The sequence below is a fragment of the Staurois parvus genome, unplaced genomic scaffold, assembly GCF_062004578.1.
Source record: "Staurois parvus isolate SC_StPar_1 unplaced genomic scaffold, SC_StPar_1.0 ptg000697l, whole genome shotgun sequence".
NCBI classification, from domain to species: Eukaryota; Metazoa; Chordata; class Amphibia; order Anura; family Ranidae; genus Staurois; species Staurois parvus.
In genome coordinates this window covers 1,299,498-1,321,786 of record NW_028318493.1, presented here as the reverse complement: position 1 = coordinate 1,321,786, position 22,289 = coordinate 1,299,498, and the positions used below count along the sequence as shown (strand labels likewise).

Sequence of the window (22,289 nt, the reverse complement as noted above, 5' to 3'; positions counted from 1 at the left end):
TATAGCAAGCCTCAGGGAAGCATTCACATGCAGTTAGTGACTTCAGCCAATGACTTTGACTTCACCCACTTCTGTAATTTAAACCAGCTATTCCAATCTGTAGAAGGGGGTCACCATACATGTTATAATCTGACCAAACATCCTTTGTACAATCACTTTTATTTTTTACCAAAACTTTGTACTATGAGGACCTGTCTAATTTAATCTATCAGTTTGTATCTAATTGGGGAGTCCCTCACACGCCATAGTTGTTGGTAGATATAAAGGGTATTGTACAATTAGATTATAATTTGTATGGTGAGCTTTAAGTTGGCCATGTACTGAACAAATTTCAGCCAGTTCCTGATGAACCAGCCAAAAATTTGTTCAGCGGGTGCCTATTGGCTACCTCCCACCTGACATCCCTCGTAAAAATTAGTGGCCAGAAAGAGCTTGCATCCAATCTGATTGGGTATTTTGAGAGCTGTAGGGTTGGCTATCAGAAAACAAACTGTGTAGTGTGGTTGGATGAATCAATTTGGTGGATCGATACAGGACCACAGGTTAGTATTTAGGGATGGAAGATGGAGGAACATCTAGTGGAAGGTTTTTTTTTTCCCTGCAATCCATATTAACTTGTGACTTCGTGCCAAAAACAGTATTGTGAAATAATAATGTGTTTTTTTACCATTAAAATGTATGTAGAATTAAAGCTGTCACCCTTTGAATGTAATAAATACACTCCATCTAATACGTGTATATTTGCATCCAACCAATATTGTTATATAGATATATGCCACATATAACAAAATACAAGTGATAAAAGTGTGTACGAATGCCCTTTTATCAAGAGTCCTTTCCACATATGTATATCTTCAACAATCTTCTTATGTTCCACCTCCAAAAACTAAGCCACCAGAACTGTGCTCATGAATATGAATCACTCACCAGACCAGAATGACCTCAATCAAAAAGTAGGTAATCAAACGCTTCTTTGCGTTATGTTACTCCTCCACTTGCACCAAGGTTGAAGATCTGTGTTCTATTGAAACGTCTCCTCTCCACCATAGAAACCAAAAAATAACTATCTAAATCTAAATAAAGGCCTGTCGCTTCACAACAAAGAAAAAATTATATATACCAAATTATGTTTGTGAGCAGTTCATAAATAATCAAAAGTCCCACACCAAATAGTGTGCCAAAGATTCTTCTAGTGCTTACTATACAGTATATCTTCATGCGATTCCTCCTTGTGCTCCACCACCATGTGCCAAAACATTGCACTCACCAACCATCCATGACCCCTTACTTAAAAGAAGGTCAGTTACACTTTGTGTCACCAGGGTTTATATTCTCAGTGTGTTTCCTCTCTATATTCTCCCCATTTGGTTCTACAGTTTCAAATCACCATGAATCAGAAAAGAAAATTATCATGGTGTAGTAAGTTTATTAAAAATGAGTTTCCATGTAAACATCAAGGTGCACTTAACATTTGTTGGTGCCCAATCCTCGGCACTAATGCACTCAGCTTTACTGCACCGCCACCGTTCCTCACCCTGGAGTCGACGTGCGTTCCAATGGCCAGAACTGAAAGTGACATCAATGGACCTGGATGTAACATTCGGCCTCTACATGTTTCGCCAATCTGGCATCCTCCGGAAGCAATAAATCATTCTTGGGTAGTAAGAGAAGGTGCTCAGTTACATTCACATAAAAAAATAACTATATTAGTATATTTTGTTATATGTGGCATTGTATATTTATATAACATTATTGGTTGGATGCAAATGTGCATTTCTTAGATTAAGTTTAACACTTCCTGGAATCCATCTGCCCTTTGGCTGAGCTGAGAACCCTCCCCTCCTGAAGATTCCTGGGATTTATGACATCAGTTGCCTAGGCATGGAATTGCATTTATTTATCAATGCTAGCAGAATAAATATTAAATAAAGATAAATAGTCCATGTTGATTGAGAGAGTGAAGTTCCGCTTTAATGCAGGTAATGCATTAGGCAGTGGTCTCCAAACTGCGGCCTGGGGGCCAGACGTGCTACTTTGCTTGCCTTTATCAGGCCCTTGGGGCACAATTCCACCCACTGATACAAGGCACTGTTCCTTCTAAAGACACCAACAATGGGGTATAATTACCGTTACTGATACCAAAAATAGGGCACAATTCCTACCAATGACACCAATGATGGGGCACTATTCCTCCCACTGACACCAATGATGGGGCACTATTCGTACCACTGACACCAATGTTATTGAACTATTCCTCCCACTGACACCAATGTTATTGAACTATTCCTCCCACTGACGCCTATGGTATGGAACTATTCTTCCCACTGTCACCAATGATGGGGCACTATTCCTCCCACTGACACCAATGATGGGGCACTATTCCTCCCACTGACACCAATGTTATTGAACTATTCCTCCCACTGACACCTATGGTATGGAACTATTCTTCCCACTGTCACCAATGATGGGGCACTATTCCTTTCCCTGATACCAGGGATGGGGCACTATTCCTTTCCCTGATACCAGTGATGGGGCACTATTTTTTACTCTACTACCAACAGTGGATCACTATTCCTCCCATCAATACCAGTGATGAGGCATTGTTTATTCCCATTGACGTCGAGGCATTTTCTAATCACACTGGCCCCCTCAAAGTCTGAAGGACAGTAAACCGTCCCTTTGTTCAAGTTTGGAGACCCATGCATTAGGGTAAAAATAAAATTTGGCTTTAAAAGCACTTTCAGTTCTTTTAACCCTTTTTTAGAAACTGTGTAATTTTTTTCTAGCATTGCTGAAGGGAGCTGTTGTATTGAATCTAAATCATAAAGCATGTTGGATCTATAATGCATAGGATTTTGAAAACAAATTTATTCTGGACTTTATATTTAAACTCTATCCTTCTGTCCAGGCCTGCACAGTTGTACAGGCTCCAGTCTTGTACTGAACGGGATCACTCTGATTTCACTGCACACTGTGAGATTCTCAGAATGTGCATTAAAAGCTGCAGAAGTCAGAAAGAGCCCGCCTCATTTCTTGGCTAGAGGATGCCCATCATCAGCCTTTCCTGCCAAACCTGGCTGTCCCAGGCTCGTCCTGTCATTCACTAGATTTTAGTTCTTTCAATCATGGAGGCTCAGCATCACATGTGGGCGGTTCTTAGGATGGTCTGCATGCAAATTTAACCTGCCTAGGAAAACCCATTCCTCCAGACTGACATCCACCCATCAAGACATTTTGATATATGCTTAAGGCCTCCCAAGAGCCATCCCACTGCTTGCATCAGAGCTGAGGGCTCTTGAGAGGAGTACTAAGCAGAGTGCTTTGATGTTTTCAGGAAGCTATATATAGCACCCTTCTGGCCCCTCCCACCAGCCATGATCTGCATGGTCTGCATAGCATAGAGAAGCTTAGAGACTCAGTGATTACATCTGAGATTAAAATAAGGTATATAATGAAAATAAAAAGGTTTTATATGAACACTATATCTAGCATGTTAATAGAAAGGGGAATGGGGGGCCAAGGAAGGCAAAATATAAGGAGATTACATTCCAGCTATAATTGTTTCGTTTGGTGATTTCATATTTAAATCATTTGTATTATAAGCCTGAGTTGCTGGAGTTTTTGAATCTTCTTCACTGCAAATTTTAGAGAAAAACAAATCTTTTGCTGAAACTCGACTTTAAGATTGATCAGAGAAGAAAGTGCTTTCTCAGGTTCCTGAAGTGAGTGCTGAGCTTTGCCGTCCGCTGATGAATGAGCTTGTAGGGCGCACACAGAAGGTTGATATGTAAATGAGCTGAGATGTCACCTGAGCTGACTCCAGCCTGTTATCAATTATCAGAATCGATTATCATTGCCTCGGGTTCAGGAAACATTGATAAATGATAGCCGATGACTTTGACAAATGTATCTGACAGCAGCAAGACACAATTCTTATTAAAGGCGGATTTGGAGGAAGTAATGAATAACATGCGAACTCCACCTGGAGTGTCAACAAAAATTCATTCTTACATGAAATCTGTCAGATGTAAATACCCAACTGACAAGATAACTGCAAAGCTTTTAAATATTTTAGTGTGTATATGTGTTTTTTTATTAAGTTTGATTATTCAGTCATATTTGGAACTACTGTGTTGTATTTGTAACTGCTTATTTATCTTCTATTTATCTATTTTTTTCTGTTGATTAGATCCAAATTCTTAATGTAGGACTGGTTAAAATCATCCTTGCACAAACTCTTCCTCACAAAGGTTTACAGAAAGTAATCATAAAATGCCTACACATGGATATTATTGTAGATCTGATAAGAATACATAAAAGATTGGTTTATTGACTCCCACTTGAAATAACATTAGCAAGGATCTATCTATCTGTCTGTCTATCTATCTATCTATCTATCTATCTATCTATCTATCTATCTATCTATCTATATCTATCTATCTGATCTATCCCCTTTTCTTTCCCTTTTCCTTTCTTTCCCTTTTCCTCTCTTTCTCTTTTCCTTTCTTTCCCCTTTCCTCTCTTTCTCTTTTCCTTTCTTTCCCTTTTTCTCTCTTTCCCTTTTCCTCTCTTTCCCTTTTCCTTTCCTTTCTTTATCTTGTTTTTTATCTATTGGTTTGTACATATCCATTGTAAATTAATTTTATATTCTTCTGTAAGAAAAACAGTCCTTTCTCTTACATGACCTTACGTTATAATGTCATTTACTATATTTCTGTATTACGTTACCTGTACTTACCCTTGTATCTGTTCTTTTGTACAGCACCACTCTAGATGATGGTACTATGTAGATATTTTATTATGATGTAGGAAAAAGCAGTAGTACTCTTTATCACATGACTCAACATTATAATATCATCACACACATTTTCCTGCTTCTCTAACCACAGCAGAGCTGGGTTTTCATCTTATAAAATCTTGGTTTGTCTCCCTGCAGGTCAATGTACATATTCGGAGGATTCTCCAGTGTACTCCTGAATGACATCTTAGTGTACAAACCTCCAAGCTGCGAGGCCTTCCACACCCAGGAGCAGTGCACTGGTGCCGTACAGGGGATCAGCTGTCTGTGGGACCGCGGTCACTGTGTCTCCTGGGAGACCGCACATGCCAGCAGCACCCTTTTCCGTGCTTATTGCCCAAATAAGTCTGGTAAGTTAGTGGTCTGCCTTGGGCACTTATCTGTCTACCATATTGCCAGACTCAGCTTTGCAAACAATCTAGTGAGATGTGAAAATGACAGTCATATGGCTAAAATGAAGATCCTTATCCTTGTGTAAAGTTTTATGCACTGAGCCTTGTATATACAAGCCATTAACTTACATCGGTTGCAATGGTGCAATTTACAATAAATACATTTATAATTTTTTTTTTCCTTATCTGGCATTTTATCTTATCCACATTTAAAAATGATTGTGTAGACAGTTAGCTGGACTGAATTGCTGTCAAAGCTGACCTTATAGTTTGCAATGAGATTGCACAATGTCTTTTAGATCAACCAAAAGGTATGCAGCTACGGGGCCTGCCTGATTGGATGCAGATTGATTGGGTTGTTTATAGGGCCACATCACACAGGCAGGAAGGCCTAGACAGCTGGTGGTAGTAGGGAATTCTATAATCAGAAGGACTTATAGAATAATTTGTCACAAGGATCGCCTCAACCGAATGGTTTGCTGTCTCCCTGGTGCCAGGGTTCAGCAAGTGGTGGACCGGGTTGATAAATTACTGGGAGGGGCTGGGCATGACACAGCTGTCTTGGTTCATGTTGGAACCAATGACAGAATACATGGAAGGTGGAGGCTCCTTAAGAATCAAATTAAAGAACTAGGCTGCAAGTTGAATTGAAGGACCTCCAAGGTAATATTCTCTGAAATAGTACCTGTGCCATGCGCAACTCAAAAAAGACAGGGGGTGATTAGAGAACTCAATGCATGGCTGAAGACCAGGTGTAAGAGGGAAGGATTTGGTTTTCTAGAGCACTGGGCTGACTTTTCATTGGGGTGCAACCTATATGCTAGAGATGGTTTGCACCTAAATGGAAGGGGGTCTGCTGTGCTAGGGGAGAGGTTTATGGGAAGGCGGGAGGAGTATTTAAACTCGGATCAAGGACGGAGGAAGAATTAGATTATAACGGGGTAGACAGATCAGACAGGGGCCAGTACTTATTGGTGGGTGGAATGGGGACAGATGGGGGGAAGGCTATGGCAGATAAGAAGGTTCCCATGTTACAAACAACCAGTGGAATTGGTACCATTTGTTTGAAAAGAAAAAATATGCAAAATGCATGTGAACAAGGTGTTAATGTTTTAAAGTGTTTGTTCACCAATGCCAGCAGTCTGCCAAGCAAAATAGGTGAGTTGGAAGATTTGGTGCATGAAGAGTACTATGATTTAATTGGTATTGCTGAATCTTGGCTTCATTCTTCACATGACTGGGCCTGACTATTTTCTCTTTCGGAGAGACAGGGTAAATAGGAAAGGTGGTGGTTTCTGTCTTAATGTGAGAAGTGATCTCAGAATGAGTGTGAAAGAGGATCTAGTTGATGGAGAGTGTGATGAGGCTGAGGTATTATGGGTTGACCTGCACATGGGGGTGCATAGTACAAAGGTAATCATTGTAGTTTGTTATAGGCCTCCCAGTGTTAATGAGGAGGTGGAGACTCACCTCCTTGCACAAATCAAAAGGGCTGCAAGGGCTGGGACAGTGATAAAAATGGGGGGATTTTAACTACCTGGAAATTGACTGGAGTAATGGGACTGCAGGAACAGTTAAAGGGCAAAAATGTTTAAACCTGCTACAGGACAATTTTATGATAAAGTTCATAGAGGCCCCAACTAGGAATGATGCTCTGCTGGACCTGGTAATCTCAAACCATGCAGAGCTTATTACGAATGTCCATATAAAAGAACATCTGGGTAGCAGTGACCATAACATGATTTCATGTATTGTTAGCTGTAAACAGCGAGCACATACGGGAAAAATAAAAAGGATCAATTATAGGAGTGCTAATTTTCCAAGGCTGAGAGCTGCTCTCCAAGACTTAGACTGGGAAGGAATATTGGCATCCATGAACACAACTCAGAAATGGGAATTCTTCAAAAATACTGTATGTGAACACATTGCAAAATATATTCCCATGGGCAACAAGTTTAAAAGGCTAAAAATCAAACCTATGTGGCTTACGGCCAGAGTTAAAAAAGCTATAGATAATAAGAAAAGAGTTGTTATTAAATATAAAAATGAAGGAGCGCTATCATCATTTAAACATTACAAAAAATATAATGGAATATGCAAAAAGGAAATAAAGGCCGCAAAAATTGAAAACGAACGACAGATTGAAAAAGATAGCAGGACCAACCCCCCAAAAATTCCTCAAATAAATTAATAGTAAAAAGGTTTGGTCCAAGCATGTAGGCCCTTTACAAAATAATCTAGAGTGGGTGACTCGAGACAAAGAGAAGAAAAATGTATTAAATCCCTTCTTCAGCTCTGTGTATACAGAGGAGCATAGGGGAGCTCTTGTCCATAAGGGGCATGGTATTGACACAACTCCAGATGATCCACATTGGCTCACAATTGATATGATCCAAAAATATTTAGACAGAATAAAGCACCTGGTCCGGATGGCATACACCCACGGGTCCTTAAAGAATTGAGCTCTGTCATTTCAAAGCTATTTCTAATTTTTAGGGACTGTTTAATGACTGGCATTGTACCACTGGATTGGCATAAGGCCAATGTGGGGCTAATATTTAAAAAGGGGTCCAAATCTTTACCAAGTAAATACAGACCTGTTAGTTTAACTTCTATAGTTGAGAAGCTACTGAAGAGTTTAATAAAAGACCACATAGATGAGTTCTTGCTGGAAAAAAATATTTTAAGCAACAGACAGCATGGATTCATGAAAGACAGAAGTTGTCACACAAATCTGATTTATTTTTATGAGGAGGTGAGCAAAACCTTTGACAGAGGGGTGGCGGTGGACGTGGTATACCTGGATTTTGCAAATGCGTTTGACACAGTTCCTCACACACGGCTAGATAGAAAATTGGCTAAAAGATTGTATTCAAAGAGTAGTGGTTAATGATTCATACTCTGAATGGTCTAGGAAGGAAGGAATTTTATTTCCCTGCAGGAGCAAATTGGATAATGCTTTGCTGGGTTTTTTTGCCTTCCTTTGGATCAACTGTGGGTATAGGATTATAACTTTTTTTTTTAATGGTTAAACTGGATGGACTTTTGTCTTTTTTCAGCCAGACTAACTATGTAACATAGTTTTGGTAGATTACCTGTACATTGCTTGAATGATCAGATTGTAATGTATATAGCCAGTGTAAAAGTTGTGTATTTCACAGAATTCCATTGTGTAAGCCTTTTGTCACCTGGGTTTTGAAAGGTAAATGAGCATAATTGTGAGCAGTTTTGTAAATAGTGTTGAAATCATGTCTATAACCAGACTTTATTTTTTTTATTTTCTGTGGGCAGACTGAAACTCCTGTCAGATTTATATTTCAGTTCTAGCTGGGGAGATTCACCCTCTGTATTTTCCCTGGCCACTTCTCACCAAGTTAGAAAATTAATTAACAGCTAATGTCCCCAATTCAATTGACTTCCCTACCATGGATCATGCCTATGTTGCATCCTCCTAGACAAAAAATGTAATTCCTGACACAATCTGTGATGAAAACCTGGGATTGGACCTTTCAAAAATTGGGTATTTCTACAACACCTGGCCCTCTTACCCCGATCATTGGGAACCCAGAATTTGAGCCGGGGTTAACGGTAGCTGGATTTTAATGCTGGATGCCTGTGGCCCCTTCTCCGATTAAACAGACTCTTGCTACTGAGGGTCTTTTACCACTTAGCGAATTGTCACCTGTAGATAATTTGTATACTGGCCGTTGGCTCCATTATTTTCAGCTTCAACATTTTTGCAAACATTTATCTAAAAAAGGTTCATTACAGAGAGATCTAACCCCTTTTGAATCACTCTGTATGAGGAGCTCGGTGGGTTCACGTGCTATTTCAACAATATATGGTATATTATTATCTCATGTATTTCCACACCAACCTTACTATACCAGAGACTGGGAGAGAGAACTAGGCCATGTGGTAACTGAGAGGGAGTGGAAAAGGTGTTTCAGGCTAACACACAAATCTAGTATTTCAACTTCCATTCAAGAGAAAAATACTTACAAGGTGTTATAGATGCCCAGTGGGAATACATAATATAATTTCAAACTATCCTAAAAAATGTTGGGGTTATGGGGAGGATGTAGGCACAATGATGCATATATGGTGGTCCTTTTCTAGGGTCAAACCATTTTGGGAATTAGTATTCCGATTTGTTCACATATTACTGGCACATCTTATCAGATGTCCCCAGAAATAGCATTATTATCTGTTTTTCCAGAATCTGGGAGAGCATTAAAAAGAGGACTGTCGCGTTATTTGTTTTCTGCGGCACATACAGTAATACCAAGATATTGGAATACCCAAGTTCTCCCCTCAATTAAGGAGTGGATAGATGAAATAAATAGAATAAAGAGAATGGAAGAACTGACAGCAACCATACATGAATGTTATAAGTATCTGTCGGTGTGGTTCCCTTGGGTTGAGTTTATGAACTCTGATATTCTGAGATCTTTTTTTTTTTTCTCCTTCTCTTTTCCTCTTTTTTTGTTTTTTTTTACTTTCTTTACGAAATAATAATAGTCTAAGTGTATACTGTAACTAGCATTTTTTTTTATGTTTTGAAATGTTTAGGAGCTAATGCAGTAGATCTATTCCATGAGATATATAAACATGGGGTAGTAAAGTGGTTATAGTTCTACTATTTTGTTGTTTTTAAGAATGAAATTGTGAAACTTAAAAGAGAATCTTGTTTACAACTGCTTGTTAGACTTTGGCAAATGATAATAAAGATTAATTGTCAAAAAAAGTTAGAAAATAAAGGAAAATCCAACATTTTAAAGTTGTTACCAGAACAGTAATAGAGGAGAAATCTTTTAATGGGGACAATAATACATAAAAAAGGGAAGTGTCCTAGGTACTTTAAGAGTCACGCATAAAGATAAGGTTAAAAAACATTACATTTTATTCAAAGATATACATATTAAAATGCTACAAACCAAAATATAAACACAATTTTTTTTGGTGTATATACAAATGAATCATTAAAATACATTCGACATGTTCTGCACATTGAAGTTAAGCAAGCTCTTTCACAAATCTTGTTGCTTTTCTTGCAGCAACGATTACTTCTTCAGGAGATGTGAGAACTTGTGATGATACAGTGTCTACAGAGACCAGGTTGTGTGTGTTTTTCAAAAGTAAAAATAAACACTCCCCCCACATATAAATCTGCAACCAATAATGGTAGTTGGTTAATACACACCAAAAAAGGCACACCAAAAAAGGCACCAAATATTAAAACAATAGTAGATACGCTGGACCGAAAATCCCAGGATGCAACGAGAAAGCACCAACCAAGCAAGTCAAGATGGACTTGCTTGGTTGGTGCTTTCTCCGGGAGCTGTGAAGCGGACTGGATAAGCCATGTCGGGGGGCATACAGCCGGAGCTAAGAAGGCGATGGCTTAGACAATGAGTGGTGGGGATGGAGGCATCAAACCAGTGAGTGGAAATAGAATGGAAAAATGTGGGCATTAATGTACACATGCATCTTGGGAAAAAAGGGAGACGGTGCAAGAGGCCAGAGAGCCCCCCTCCCCCCCAAAAAAATAAAAAGTAGCTCCCCCCTCATCTCCAAACACCACTGTGGGAAGTTACACGAGAGGTAGGCAAAGCCTAGCGATCAAACAAAGTGAGACCACAATTATACCTCCCCATCGACTTGTCCACATCTCCCTTACTGGTATGTTCTGTTTGCCCATTCAAGGCATCATCTTCTACTACAGGTCCATATTTTTGTGGTAAACTTTCTAAGTCCTCTGGACCTATTCATAAACCTTCTACACGTTAAGGTTTTGCCTTCATCCCTGCAGGTGCTAGGATGTCTAACACATCTTTTTTTTTTTTGATCTTTCAGAGAGGTAAACAAAGAGCGTCCATTGTTGTCCTCTCTATTTGCTTTCCTCAAACCATTTATTTACTTTCCCTACACCTCCTATCAGCCCTACTGTAACGGGATGGGCATTTCTTCTCTTTTCAGGAAGCATTGCAAGGACTTTCAAATCGTATACCGGAAATCTTACCAATCTAGGGATGCATGTCCCGTCATGTCATATATATCAAAATTACTGCAGTAGTTAGGCCTCTGCATGGTCTCCTGTTGACCTGTCAAATTATCTCTCAAATGAGAGATTTTCTAATTGTACAGCTCATGCAGATTGATGGTTTATATCACCAACTATTCATACATCAGTGTAATCCTTACATTGTTGAAAAAGAAAACACACTCTGTTGTGCTTTATATCGTAGACACCTGATCACACCCTGAACATTCAGAGCACAAAATGTCTTGTGGATGTCTTCCTTACAGATTCCTGAGAACTGTTTGATCCATATGGACTGTTTGACCCAAAAGTTCTCTCCAGTTCGAATAAGTCTTTAACCCCTACTAAAGTTTTACAAGACAGCTGCAACACAAATTTAAAGTACTCCCTTTTTGGAGCCCTAATAGGATCCTTGTACTGCCAAGGATGATCAGATTTAATCCTGACGACACACTTATTCAGGTTTTGTTCAGCACGATTTAAGTCTATGGCTGATTCTTTGAGACAGCCGATGTCTGAATTTTTCCCACTTGGTGACATCGATGGGTACCCTCCTCTTCATTAAGTTGAGAGGTTAACTCCTTTATCTGGATCCCATTTTATTCATATCACCTTGGCTTATGACCCTCAGACTCTGTTCTGAACTTTTGATAAGCCTTTCCCCCTGTACAAGGTTTGCGGGCTATCAGGTTGCTTGCCTTATGACCCGAGAAGCCATGCTGCTGCTCTTGTCTCCTCAATACAAAAACAAACATAAAAACAAAAAGACATTTATTACCATCATCTTAATACACTGGCTTAGTACTGCTTCTAGGAGCCTTCTCTTTTTTTTACCTCTGCTACATAAGGACAAACTATTCTAAAAACTAGCTTCTTATGTTTCTCTGAGAGAGAAAAAGGAATCAATAAGTTTAATAAAACTTGCCTAGGGTCCACTCACATGTAAGAAACAGTGTAAAGACTCATCTGTATAAAACAAAAATGCTCATGATGGTAGAAATCATCACTGCTAGATCCGCACTGTATGTCTTCAGGCAGAAACTCGCATAGGGATCAGCAGCATCTTCCCTTCTGGAACCACCATGGAATGCAATGTGAGCGAAGTGACATCACTGCGCTGTTATGGCAACGCATTTCGTAGTATGCACACTCCTTTGTCAAGTGTCATTCTCCAATCCCATGCCCTGCCCTAAAGGTGTGTCTAACAATTCCCAGTAACCCTTACAGATGGCATCAGAATAGTCATCTATGACTTTTTGCCATATCTTCCTTGGAAACGGATTCTTCAGTTCTTTCACAGGGTGGTTTCTCTGTGGGGCTCCTCCCTTCTCTTCCACCCGGCTGGTTGGATACCTTGTCTTGCTAGGGCTTGTGTGGCCATTTTGGCTTTTGTTACCCAATTTGTTGATTTTCCAGTTTGTTGATTGGGGACACCCCATGGTCTAGGAATAAAGTTCCTGTGCCAGCATTTAAATGATTGTGTCATCTCTGAGCTGACATTTTAGTCCAGGAAGTAGATTGGGACCATGGATGTTGCCTGAGTAAAGATGGTGCAGTCCTTCTAGAGAGAAAAGCAGATGAAGGCATTGTCAGGGGGAGTACTGTGATCTCTGTGAGAGGTTACAAAAACCTAGAAGTTTTAAACACATTAATGAGCATACACACATTTACATGAAAAATATATCTGATAACAGGTCCGCTTTAGGTATGACCCACACTTCATATACACATAGATCAATACACTTGTATTGGCCACTCTGCAGGGCCTCCATACGTCTCTGCATCAAGTTATATATAGTGCAGCTGTAATTGTCTGGGGTGCCATGTACTTAACTCAAGGAAATAATCTCATTAATTTTCATGCTCTGCATCCAATAAAAATGTCTCCCTAACCAGCGCCACTGCCTAGCATCCACCCGGAATGGAGTTCTTATTAATTTATTGCTCTGTATCAGGCATGTTATAGACTCACACATCATTTTTAAATACATTTTTAATTTATACTTTTAATATCTGTTACAATGTTCTGATGATGTAAGACAGAAGACTTTTCCCGAGTGACCACCCCGTAGCCTCATCCCAGCCTTCCATTTAAAATGGAAAAAGATCACAAAAAAGGGAACCTTTCGTTTCTCCTGCTAGGCTTGTGCAGTCTCATGATGTATCCATGTGGCCAAACTGGGAGATATTGGTTGGCCAGGTCAGTTATTGAGAATATTTCAAATATTTGCAGTTTCTGCCATGGCAGCAAGAAGAAGCTGAACATATTCTCTTCAGACTGGATGGGCTTTTCAAGAGCCTGTACAGGAAATAAAATATGTATTAAATGCTGAATAGAAAGTGAATTCAGAGGTTTACTGAAGGGGTCAGTGTTTGACCAGTTACATTCACTTCAAATGCCTGGTCAGGCTAATCAAAAGTTCCAGTGCTTTAAAGGACTGCTCCACCCAAAGCTGTTCATTATTGGATGGATGCCAGAAGGGTAAACCATTAATTGGAGAAACCCCTACACTAAGTTCCTGCTCTGCGCCCCTGCATTGGATGTTAGACACCATCCTTCTGGGAATTTTGAATATATTTTGTACTTAAAAGGAACAACAAGCATGACCCAAGATGTGTGGTACAGCCTGAACTGTGAAGTGGGCTGTAACAGCCAGGAACTATGGTAGGCAACGCTTGCCAGTAGACTCCACCTATAATTCAAATATCACTTTTAGGATCACTAACCCTTTCCTCTCTCCTGGGATTGGCTGAGTTAAAAACAGGTAAGCTTTAGTCGTATATATAAAAAACAAAACAAAAAACACATATCCAAAACTTTCCAGACAAAATTAGTTTTAGGAACTTGCTCCATGCTTGTGCCTGTGTACAGCAGTAGCTCGATCTTTGTGGTGGAGTTTTTTCTGTCAGGTAGGAGTGGACATTTTGCTAGTCATTTTTTTTTTTTTAATGACATAAAATGACATAAAACCTTTTCTGTCCACAGCGCCAGCTGACGACCGATGCTACAAGAACACGGACTGTGCCAGCTGCACCGCCAACACCAATGGCTGCCAATGGTGCGACGACAAGAAGTGCGTGTCCTTGAGTAGCAATTGCAGCGTGGTGAGCACTCAATCTTCACTTTCTCTACTACAGGTAGTGTGCACAATTCTCAGTTAAATCTGAACTCCAGACTTCCTTTCAGTCTTGCACAGTTTGGACAGGCTCCTCTCCTGTACTGAAATTGCTTATTATGATTTTAGTGCACACTGTGAGCTTATTACACTGCATTAGCAGGTGTATTGAGTCAGATAGAGCCCAGCTGATTACCTCTCTGGAGTATTTCCAGCATCACTTAGCCCTTTTTCCGCAGCCTGACTTTCCCTGCCCAGCTCTTTCATTATTTGGATTTCAGTTATTTCAATCATTTAGGCTCTGCATCACAGCTGGGTGTTACCTTGGGTGCTGTACATGCCAATGGTCTTCCTAGGAATGCCCACTTTTCTAGACCAGCTGATTTGTGTATATGATAGTGCTGGACTGATAAAAGTGAGGTATTGGACTGGTGAATGTGAAATCAAGTGAATCCTCCCTCAAAGAGGCTAATGTACTTTGAAGGTGCAGTATAGATGGATCTTGTTCTGGTCCTGGGCAGCTTCCTCTCAGATAGATAGCCTTAATGACAGTGTTCATTAGATGACTAACACTGGAGTAGGCATTGGGGAGCACCCAGCACAAAAGCACACTCAGGGGTCAATTTGAAATGTTTATTAAAAAGGCATCAGGTGAAGCCAATGTGTTTTGGGGGAAATGCCTACCTCTTCCTCAGGGCCAGTGTACAAAAAAGCAAAATATGAATAGTTCATATAAATATGTATGTAAGGGTGCATTCATACTAGAAACTGCATGTGAAATTCACATCCAGTTCTGTGCGGTGCAATTTTAGCTAATTCATTTTGAATGGGCTGAAATCACACTGTACTGCACCGCAGAAAACGTAGTGCATGCACTTCTTTTTTGAAATCCACTGCAACTGGATTACATGTTACTTTTGTACCATACGATCAGGTGCAGGCAAACGCACTGCATTTGGGGTGTTGTTAATCTTGTATTGACACCCACTGCACGTAGCAAGAGCAGTGCGATTGGAATGCAGTGCGGAAAACCTCACGAGAACGCGGGTTTTCCCACACCACATTCTAGTGTGAACGAGCCGTAAAAATCACTGCTATCTCTTCCATTTTGCTTGAGGCGATTGTAGCCGTATTAGTGCATTTGCGACAGAAACAATTGAGTACTGTCCGTGATACTTTTTTTATTTGCACTAACATACAATTTTGAGGACAAGCTTTCGGGGAATGTCCCCTTCTTCAAGGTCCAAGCAGTACTATAAATAGTACTTCAAGGTCCAAGCAGTACTATAAATAGTAAATATATATATTTTGGTATAGTACTGCTTGGACCTTGAAGAAGGGGACACTCCCCGAAAGCTTGTCCTCAAAATTGTATGTTAGTGCAAATAAAAAAAGTATCACGGACAGTACTCAATTGTTTCTGTTACTATCTCTTCCCAAACTCCAGATTTGAAGGCTGTTTATAACCCCTGTTAGAGAGATTTCCCTTCAGCTTTGATTTCTGTGACACCAGGAGAAAAAACAAAGGGTTTCACTGGGATTGGAAGACGCAAACAACAATAAAACCATAAGAGAGGCTTTAGCTAGCCTCCCTCCTTTCCCCAGCTCTATTAGTAACCTTTTTGCTTGTGCTGCTATCTTACTCACTGTTAAAAAGATGTCCACCTTTTCTGGTCACCCAGACAGGAAGTGAGGTGAATTTGCCCAACAGGGACACTAGCAAGACTCAACTAGGTATTATAGCCCTTCCCCAGCCATTCAAACTTGAAAAGAAGGTTATGGATGTACAGTATTTGTGCAGTTAACATGCTAAGAGGTAGATTATTAGACGGGACTTGCCGATCTAGGTCTGTTGGGTGAATTGCTCAGAGCCTTGGAAAGATAAAGCTGGTAATATTTTCCTTTGTGCTTCCTTGCAGTCTGTGAAGAATTATATGAAGTGTTATGTGAGGAATGAGCAGATCTGCAACAAGCTGACAAGCTGTAAGAGTTGTTCGCTCAACCTGAACTGCCAGTGGGACCAGCGCCAGCAGGAATGCCAAGCACTGCCCGGTGCGTATAAAGCCAGCAGGGATTTTCACTTCCCCTGTACCTGTATTGTCTGGGCAAGACACAAAGTACTCCATCCAAAATTTTAAATAATGGCTTTAGGTGTGGCTTAGACAGTTAAGCTCCAGAGGTATTTTTATTGTTTATTTCTAGCCTATGAATAGAGTAATTTAGCTTTACTACTTATGATACAAAAGTGAGGCAACATTTTGTTTTGCTTCATTTGTGACGTTGTCTTCCTAGATTTATTTTCGAAATTTTTGAAAGGCAATACGATGCAAACAGAAAAAAAAATTCTGTTTGATCAGTCATAATTTAAAAATTCTATTCAATTTTATTTTAGGGCCGGTTCACACCACATGCAGTTCAATGCATGTTTTTTTTTCTGCATCAAAAACGTGTGGATAGTAGGTTATATGGCTTCCAATGGCATAGTGCACACCAGTGCAGTCAGTTCCAGTGTGTTCCAACTTCAGAAAAAAAGTAGAACATGCTGCATTTTTTTTGCACTGAACTGTACTTAAACGCAGTAAAAGGCATCAGAACACACACACAAACGCACTAGGCCAAAAAAAGTCGTACATCCCAGAGTCTTCATGGCATTTTTTTTTTTTTTAATTTGGAGGACTGGAGGGGGGGCTTTCTCAGCTAAGCTCACCCTCCTGCCTGCATGCCTGAGCTAATGGCAGATGAATTCCAAAAAGTAAATTTTACATGAACCATTTGCCTTTACTCAAGAAGGCCTGAGCTAAAAATGCTAGGGGGTTGTTTATCAAACTGATTTCTCATCAAAATAAAGCATGGAGATATGGATAGGTCGATGGGAGAGTTTGTTTTGAACATTAAAATGAGTTAAATAGTATTTAAGTTTGTGGTGCTCAGATAGTTTATTTTTGCTTAACTTCGATCTAAAGCTGTGCTTCATCTCTGTCATTTAAGTATGCCCATGTAGGTTCTTCATATCATTCGGGTTTGGGGGACCTATATTCCATTGCTATAGATGAAACTGATCTGGCCTGTCCCTGATAGTCTCCTCGTGCTGATGTTCAGCTGTGGACTCCTCTTCTGGGTCCTGGGACGAACCAACAATGGACTGCCAATACGGAGTGTCACTGCCTGCATTATGTGCACAACTTCTATTGGCTATCCAGCTGAGGGGTCCTCTCAGTATTCAGAAGAGGAGTCTGTAATGATGCTACAAATTCCTGTAAACAGAAAAAAAATAGAGAAGACTCGGGATTGGAGTGTCATGCAATCACGATTTTAGGTAATTAAAAAGGGCAGTTATTTTTGTAATGGCTGTGCTCAGTGAAGTAGATAGGGGGATTTAACAAAGCTAATTTTTTTCTGTTTTGAGGGTTTCTTCAGATACTCCAAACCAGCGATCAGCTGCATTTAGTTCCTCTGACAACTGCAGACCAGTGAATTGCTGTGTGTGTAACTTGCAATATTTACATATCCAACATGTGCTGGCTTTTGAATGGGCTGCCAAAGCACTGCAAAAAATGCGCCTAAATCAGGATATGCAATTTGTTAAAGGGCTCTTTCACACTCCCTGTGGAGTGTGGTGCTCTCTATAGAGTGATCCATGTTCAGATCACTTTTCAGAAGCCATTTGACAGGTGGTGATGAGGCATTATATCACCTCCTTGCCACCTGATTTAACCCCATAATGTTTCACTTCTGCAAATTGCACGCAGTTGCGGCACAGCCCCATTAAACTCGGTGGACAAGTTTGACAAGTTTAAACATCTGCACTATAAGTAAAAATTGGCCACAAAGCACAACATTGCAACTGAAGCATGTGAACAGCCTAATCCAGCTGTTATTTTACAGTTCGGCTGGCAGGTTGGGAGTGGTAAAACTACGGCTCAGGTGCCCATTTTTACTGCCCCCTACCTGCCCTTAAAACTCAGGACACAGATTGCTCACATCTGTGCATTGTCGTGCCCTGCCTAGGTGTGCATGTGTGCCATTTCAAAATAAACACCAAAATAATCAAAAAAGAAGATAAATAATAATGTTGACCAAACAAAACAAATACAATAAATGTAGGCTACCGTGCCTGGTAGAAAAGCGGTTGAAAAATTATATTAAGACATGCAATGCTTTGCACTAAAGATAAATATGAAGGTGAAACGTAACAACTACTTAGCAGCTGGAAAAAACAAATATAAGCATACAGCGCTCCACTTTATCCTCTCTTAAAATGTGCTAATTATGGCAAGCCTAAGTACCTCAATATGCAGAATTCACACATAAACACATAAAACATACACAAATGTAAACATGAATACAATGTTAAGTGCAAGAAGCGTGTGAGACATGTTACTTGCACTAAATTTTATTTTGAAACACTGAAGTTTATTTGTCTCAAATGTTGTTTGTTTTTGTTTTTTTTTTTACTTCTATTAATTTGTATTTTTAATAATGATTGTTTGTGTATGTTATATTTATTCACTGTTTTGTGCATTAGAGTATTTAGACTGGCTATAATTAGCACATTTTAACCACTTTCCTGCCATCTTATAGCAGATATACTGCTACAGGGTGGCAGGAATGCGCAAAATCACGTGTATATATACGTGATTTTGCATTTCTGGGTAGGTGGCGCGTGCGAACCCTACCTGCGCCGCTATTCGTGGCCTCGGCTGTCAATCACCGTGCCCCGGCAAGTGATTGCTCACCGGCACCCAGTGAACAATACAGTTCTTTCACCTGTCAGCTCCTGCACACGCATACCAGAGCCATGCAAAGCAGTGTGCTTATAGTAAAGCACACACACAGCACACAGTTGACTCTTTGATTGCTCCACATGTTAACCCCTTCCTGCCCAGTGCCATTAGTACATTGTCAGTGCTTTTTATTAGCATTGATCACTACATTGGTGTCACTGGGGATGTCAATGACACCAAGTCAGTTCCCCCCAGTGCAGAATTCTCGCTGCAGTCCTTTAGTCCCACTATAAGTCGCTGATCACCACCATTACTTGTAAAAATAAAACATTAAAAAAAATCCCAGTATATATACCGCTATTTGTAAATGCTCTTTCACGTAAACCAATTAATTTACACGTATTGGGATTTTTTTTTTAGCAAAAACATGTCGCAGAATACATTTTGGCCTAAATTTATGACGAAATTTGATTTTTTTTTTTAATTTTTACTAGACATGTTTAATAGCAAAAAGTCAAAAAAAAAATTTTTTCTCAAAATTGTCGGTCTTTTTTTTTAAAGCGCAAAAAATTAAAAACACCACCGAAAGCTCTATTCGTGGGAAAAAAAGATGTAAATATCATTTGGGTGCAGTGATGCATGACCGCGCAATTGTCAGTTAAAGTAACGCAGTGCCGTAACGCAAAACAAATGGCCTGGTCAGGAAGGGGGGGGGGGGGGGGAAATGTTCTGGAGGGCAAGTGGTTAAGGGAGTCTAGGAGGAGCACTGTATATTTGTATATGTTTTGTGTTAAAGTGGAGCTAAATTGTAGCTGAACAACACAAACTGAAAACACTGTTTCATTCATTGTTAATATTCAAAGGAAGCTGATCCATCCATCCATGTCTCCATGCTTATTGTGGTTGAGAAATTATTTTGAAAAACATCACCCTGGCATTTCTAGCTGTGAACATCTTGAAGCAATTAAGACGGAACTAGATGGCATCTGAGCACCACAAACCAAAGACTCTCTTTAATTCATTTTTAATATTCAAAGAAAACTAACCCATCCATTCATGTCTCCATGCTTTATTTTGCTGTGCAATCACTTTGAAAAACACTACCTAGCTTTTCTGGCTGTGGTCATCTTGAGTAAGGGCAGGTGATTCAAGTAGCATTGACTTCCTGGAATCCATCTGCCCTTAGTTTAGGCATGTAGGCAGGAGGTGTATAGAAAACGCTCAGCGCTATGAACCTCCTAAAAAAAATTGTGCGGCTAGCATATAATGTGTTCCCACATGTACAACATAAATAAATAAATGGAAAAATGTAGTGCAATAATATATATACAAAATATTGTGCTAACAATAAATACGTGCAAAAACAAAAGACTGTGCTTGTGAAAATCAATGTGTGTTAAACCAGACATCTAATCAATACATACATATAGGACTCCATAAACTGCACATAACCAGTGCTCTAAATGAATTGTGCACACAAATAACAAATACATTGTCCTTAATAGTGAACTGTTCCTTTTAAATCTTGAATATCAGCATGTGGACTTGTGTGGTATATATCCCATAAATTGTGATCCAAATACACCAGCTATAAGTGTCATCGGAATATGGTCTCAAAAAGTGGTGAACCGTTCCTTTAAATCCGCTGTACTTCAAGTAGACCAGTGTAACACATTACTGTATACACGTGTGCGGTGCTCCTGTGTCACCCCTTAGTGCTCATCCACTTCCAACACTCTATTGCGCTCACCTCCAGGCTTGACACATAATGTCAGATCAAACTGTGCTTTCCCCTTTAACCCAGGAGGGTATACTGGTACATAGATCTTCACCACCATTAGCCAGAACTTTTAAACATCTCCAGATCGCTCCACATCCATGTGAAAAAAATGCTCAATCTAGTGTAATATTGCCACTCAAAACAGCCTTTATTTAAATCAATCTAGTAAAACTCACATTAAAATGTGTCCTCCTGGGACACTACAGGGTTAAAAACTCACTATACAGTGTTTGCTGTAAGAAGTGTGCAGAAACCCCTTATCCAAAATGGCGGCACGTGCACTTCTGGTTTGCGGCCTGACGTCATCGGCGCACCGTACGCGTTATGTTGTATCATGTGACTTCATCAGGAGTAGCCGATTGGATGTCAAGCCTTCCATTTATATCTGTTTACTAATTGTAATGTAGTTCATCTGTGTTGGCTCCATTTTGTTAGAGACCTTCACATGGTCTCGGGCGCCATTTTCTTGTGGATTTTTTCATAACACTAATGCATCGGTCTCACTCTGCCAGGAGAGATTGCTATGACAACCGACATGACAAGTGCATGGACAGGGACGAGCACAGAGAGGTCTACTATACATTAGATCACTCTGTGTGCTCTCCTTAAGGGAAATATGGATATTAAACCCGTAGAAGTATGAATAAGTATATATAAAACAATGAGGACATGAATTACTGAATATGGCAGGGTAATGTAATTGGTTTCTCTACTACATGGACATAGGACAGGGGGATAACCTAAAAACCTGAATCTCTACATAATAAGGATACTCAATGTGTCTCTAATAGTGACATATGCATATATAGTTGTATACATGTACCTAATGTACACTCTTACTGATGCCATGTATGTATATATTAACCGTGTACCCACTGTTAGCTATATCTGATACCATATAAATAATCATTAAAAAATTATTAAAGAATTAAATTAAAGTGGGAGTGTATATATGTCTCTTCTGCACTCCCATGCATATATGTTGCCAATACTAAATATATCCATAAAATTACATAGGGAGAATATAATGAAATAATAAATACTACAAACTATCATCCAGAATAAAATGCCTCGTATGTGTATCTTATGAGTCGTGAGCGTAAACCTAATAAGCTGCATATTATGTGCCGAATAGGTGAATATATGAGGTTATATATCACCCTAATGTGCCTAATGCACCCTACAGATCGCAGAAATGCTATAATATTAATATATGTGGTGAGGGTTATGGGCCACACTATATAAACATAATAAGTAAAATCAAGAAGAACTCTGTACACCACCGTAAACAATATTACATGGAACCCTGATGGAGGGGTATATCTAAATCTTACGACTCATACATCCATATGTTATAGATCCTTACTTCTATATGTACGTAAATACTACATAGTGATGTCGTAATATATAAACTATAGAGATCATATATGCCTAAC

The 22,289-nt window shown here is 39.6% G+C and overlaps 1 protein-coding gene across 2 annotated transcripts in view; it reads left to right on the top strand.

Annotated features, from left to right (window-relative positions):
- The window catches only part of ATRNL1 (attractin like 1), an 857,293-nt gene that overhangs the window by 277,861 nt on the left and 557,143 nt on the right, over nucleotides 1-22,289 (top strand). Inside the window, exons 12-14 of one of the 2 annotated variants that reach the window (XM_089653036.1) lie at nucleotides 4,937-5,148; nucleotides 14,220-14,338; nucleotides 16,269-16,401. In XM_089653036.1, coding sequence (XP_089509162.1) covers nucleotides 4,937-5,148; nucleotides 14,220-14,338; nucleotides 16,269-16,401 — 464 coding nt within the window. Of the gene's footprint in view, nucleotides 1-4,936; nucleotides 5,149-14,219; nucleotides 14,372-16,268; nucleotides 16,402-22,289 lie in introns of both variants that reach the window. The other variant, XM_089653035.1, reaches the window with a different exon arrangement.